The sequence below is a fragment of the Cherax quadricarinatus genome, chromosome 5 (genome assembly GCF_038502225.1).
Source record: "Cherax quadricarinatus isolate ZL_2023a chromosome 5, ASM3850222v1, whole genome shotgun sequence".
NCBI lineage: Eukaryota > Metazoa > Arthropoda > Malacostraca > Decapoda > Parastacidae > Cherax > Cherax quadricarinatus.
This window is the reverse complement of record NC_091296.1, coordinates 54,459,710-54,464,275: the sequence shown is the minus strand read 5'-3', so window position 1 is coordinate 54,464,275 and position 4,566 is coordinate 54,459,710. Positions and strand designations below refer to the sequence as shown.

The following is a 4,566-nucleotide window of genomic DNA, read 5'->3' as shown; positions in this document are numbered from 1 at the left end:
GGTGAATGGTCCAGTGTTTAGAGCGTCGTGAATTTGGACTTGCTTCCCACGAGGCTGGCCAAAGTAGCACAGGTTCGATCCCGATTATTTTGCTTTATGGCATTTGCATCAATATCACATGTTTCGTGGTTGCAGTAATATATATATATATATATATGTGTGTGTGTGTGTGTGTGTGTGTGTGTGTGTGTGTGTGTGTGTGTGTGTGTGTGTGTGTGTGTGTGTGTGTGTGTGTGTGTGTGTGTGTGTGTGTGCGTGTGTGTGTGTGTGCGTGTGAAAGGAATTCGCAAGAGCAGGCGAAATATACAAACGCTGATCTTTGGCCGAAGGAGACTCGAACCTTGTGAATTCCATGCATTGTTAAAATCTCTATTTTGTCGATGCATGCAGGGAATGAGATGAAAAGCTGTAAGCCTTCTCCCTGAAAGCTGGCTGCCTTGGATCAACGTTTAGCGAGAGCTGGGCGCCAAGGTATTGGTCCAGTGTGGTGAGAATGGTAAAGCACTGCGTACCTTGTTCCAAGGTTCGTAGGTTCGAGTCTCCTTCGGCCAGAGATCAGTATATATATATATATATATATATATATATATATATATATTTATATATATTTATATATGATTAAAGAGAGAGAGAGAGAGCGAAAGAGAGATGAGTTTAAAAATAAAACAAGCATACGCAGGGCCATAGTTGATGGGATGACACAAGATGAACACACCACAAACATTCATACTTGGGCTTACGTGCTGTAAAAAAAAAAGTAGCAGTCTAACCTGAAGGGTCGACGTGCGTCTAGGTCAGGAACCGAAAGTTCGTCCCTTGCTCTCTCTCTGCTCTGTCTGGTTGCGACATCTGGTACCCGGTTGATAGTGCATATATATATGTTGAGGACGACTCACAAGGGCACACAACGGACACGCTACCTCTGATCCACTCCAAAATGAAATATGTGAGTAAACAACCGCATTTTTGAGGATTGGATATGAAGGTTGACGGATTTTTTTCTCTTGTTTTGTGAGATAATCATTACACGTCTGTGACGAGCAAAATTCCAGAAGAGAAAGAGTAATGTGCTTGTTTATAGTGGATAACACAGTGTTATGAATGACACGACTGTAAAGAACTCGCCGAATGGAGGGTTCGAACTCCAGTCAAGCCAGTTCTAAAACTAGCAGACCAGTGCGTTGTCCATTGTACCACACCGGCCTAATAAGACTTGCCCAACCAGGTGTGTTTCTACACACAGAGCCCTCCGGTCGGTGAGTTGAATGATGGAGATTCACAGCAGTGTAAGATAAAGATTGTATTTCCCCTCAGACGTGGCTTCTTCTGCTGTTCTGCATGGTGGTGACTGTGGTTCTAGCTGCTCCAGACTCCCAGTACGGTGCCCCAGCTCCTCCACCCCAGTACGGTGCCCCAGCTCCTCCACCTCCCCCTCCAATGCATTATGGCAGCTACGCTCCCCCGCCTCCCCCACCTCCTCCACCTGCCCCGCCTTCGCCGGCTCCCGGGAAGAAAGGTGGTGGCAAGGGAGATGAGTTGGTCAGCCTTTTGGGCACTCTGTTGAAAGCACTCTTGGGCAAGAAAGGTGGTGGCAAGAAAGCTGCTGCCCCTGAACCTGCCCCGCCTCCTCCGCCTCCACCTCCTCCTCCTCCTCCTCACTACGGCGGCTATGGCGGCTATGGCGGCTACGGCCGGTAGACTGGAGGTTACCTGGAGGTTATTCCGGGGATCAACGCCCCCGCGGCCCGGTCCATGAGCAGGCCTCCCGGTGGATCAGGGCCTGATCAACTGTTTTCTCCTCATTATTCATTTTCCTCTGCATTCATCCATCATATTTATCAACATTGTTGACCGTAGTATAAAATAAACTAAAGAAAAAGACGAAATAAAACATAGTATATTACAAAATCTTGAAAGTGTCAGAGATGTAAGTGTGAAATATGTCAATGACCCGAATTCCTCGAGGAAGACCAACACTGTGTACTAACTGTCTGACCAGTAGGAGATTATGAACCTTTGAACAATGTTCAGTACATCGGGAAGACGTTTAACGACATCTTCCCAATTCGTTAGCACTACATTACCCGTGTGGGCACCAGGCTGGTAGACAACAACCATCCAGGGAGGTGCTGCGGTCCTGTCAAATGAGTGTCAAAGAGTAACTCACCCAAGCTAAATTGTCTCCTCTACCTACCTCCCTCAATTACAAAATTTCATTCGATCCATTTCACCTTTGTTTTCGTAAACAAAGAAGCAATATGCTTGCTGTGTATGACATTTGATTTAGAAAACATTTCATCCACCAGGAACTTCACCAATTTATAAAGTTCCTGGTAAACGAAACATTTTCTCCATGAAATCTAATAAGTTGTGGTTAAAGACACACGAGCAAACATTTAGGGCATTTTATTATAGCAACATTTCGGTCGTGGAAACCGAACACGGTCCCAAAACCGAAACTTTTCCAAAATCTAAGAAAAAGTTCTTTATGTTTGTTTATGTGGCTTCATAACTTGCAGGGATTACATAAAAATTTTTTACACCAGAATACCATTAATTGCATACGAATATTGTTTCTTGTTTACATGTTTTCGGTATATATTTTACCACTTATACATATCACTTGTATTTTGTATTCATTTACTGAAATATTCTGTACTTCCCTATACTAGTCAGTAGATAGCAAATGTACGTAGTAACGTAGAATGAATAATATAATTTACAGAATGTCTGGGTTTTAATCTGTGATATCCCTGCTGTATTATACATGAATCTATTGTGAGAAAATACCACAATGAAATAGGAAATAAAACCTGAGCTCTTTTATGTGCTTAAACACAGGTTTTATTTCTTATTTAACTGTGTTTTTTTTCATATTTACAATCACGCGTTTTATTGCGATTTCTTCCATGAATCTACTGTGTTGAAAAGATTCATACAGAATTTATTCATACTTTCATTTATACTGTTAAACTATTAGAAATTCCTAAAATATCCATTCACAGGGGGTAAATTCAACTTTAAAACAGAATATTTACCAGTGGTCTGTCACTGGAATTGTAGGCTAGTGAGAGTAGTGAGACTGCCAACTAGCATCACTGAAATTACCACACAGAGTTGCTTAAAATAATCGTGAGTGAGAATCGATGGACTGAGTATTCGTGCCTAGCATGGGCCAGGAGGACTACTGCAAGCGGACACGGCGGTTATATACTAGTTTCTATAAGAAATTCTTCAAGTCTATATCACTGATCCTGTACTAAACAAAGTATAACACTTAAGTTGTACAATGTATTAGAACATTTATTAATGAGACGATTGGAGGGCAAAACGTTTCCTTATAGCTAATACCACTTTGGTGTCTTACATGATGACGCTCACTTTTAAAAGTCTACTTTATGTTATGTTTAGTTTTCTTAGAGATTTCTTCTTGTCTTAATAATTGCACAAATTATATAAAAGTACGACAGTCTAATAGAAACACGTTTTAAAAATTTCCGTTGAATATTTTTCCTATTATCGAGGGGAAGCCACTGGAAAGTCTGCCTGAATACACTGCAACTTAAATAGAGATTCCCTGGTTGTGAATGACATGTGTAACAAAACTGTTTCAACAAAGCTTATTAAACCGTCAATGAACTAAAAATACTTCCTCTAATTAATACAAAAAGAATGACACAACAGAGAGGAGAAAAGGCAGAATGGCGAGCATAAATAGCATAATAGAGAGGTTAGGCCGTTCATAAGTCATGGCTTAAAGCTATAATGGGAAGCTAAATACCGCCCATACATCACCCTTTCGGATATAGAGGTACATTATGGAATGAAACGGAATGAAACTCCTATACGATGGGAAAGATACACAAACAACGGAACGAGTGGTATTTGAACTTAGGGCGAGTGTGTTATAAAAATCAAGCCAGTGGTTTACTTACAGAGTGTCCTGGGGTTGTACGACTCACTCACTATGGGTTCAAGTCCTAGCCGTTCCGTGGTTTGTTTCGCAAAACCAATGTATCTTGGTACTTGAGGAAGTCTTCTACAAATTCTTTGTTAAAGAGTTTAGCATGACCTGCTTCCACTCGTTGCCTATGACGTCAACTCCTGCTGCTTCATCTCACCTCTGCTCTAGTATACAAAGTCCGGCCACCTGCCTAGACGGGTCACCACTTGGAAAAGAGCCGGGCCAGGACCTGTTCTTGCGAATCTACCCATACCTGTACCTGCCTTGACGGGTCATCGCAAGACTAAGACTCGTACCAGGACACCTATCCTGGAGAACATTAAACAACCATTTGTACTTTAAGCTTGAGTGTGACCACCTCCAACCGAGAGTGACGGACTGACCACGTCGATACTACTTCTGCTACTTCCAGAGCTACATTCATTTGTCTCCGACTGAGGAAATCTGTTGTATAGGTGAAACATTTTGGCAATAAAGACTCCCAGGTGCTGCATATGTGACTTATTTATCAACACACACACACTCACACACACACACACACACACACACACACACACACACACACACACACACACACACACACACACACACACACACACACA

The 4,566-nt window shown here is 42.1% G+C and overlaps 1 protein-coding gene across 1 annotated transcript; it reads left to right on the top strand.

The window, feature by feature from the left end:
* The first annotated feature begins 868 nt into the window (after positions 1-868).
* LOC128684652 (actin-binding protein WASF2-like) lies at positions 869-2,704 on the top strand. Its single transcript, XM_053770932.2, has 2 exons — positions 869-946; positions 1,315-2,704. Exons 1-2 carry the CDS (start codon positions 938-940, stop codon positions 1,696-1,698), a joined length of 393 nt encoding a protein of 130 aa, XP_053626907.1. The 5' UTR covers positions 869-937; the 3' UTR covers positions 1,699-2,704.
* Positions 2,705-4,566: the final 1,862 nt, after the last annotated feature.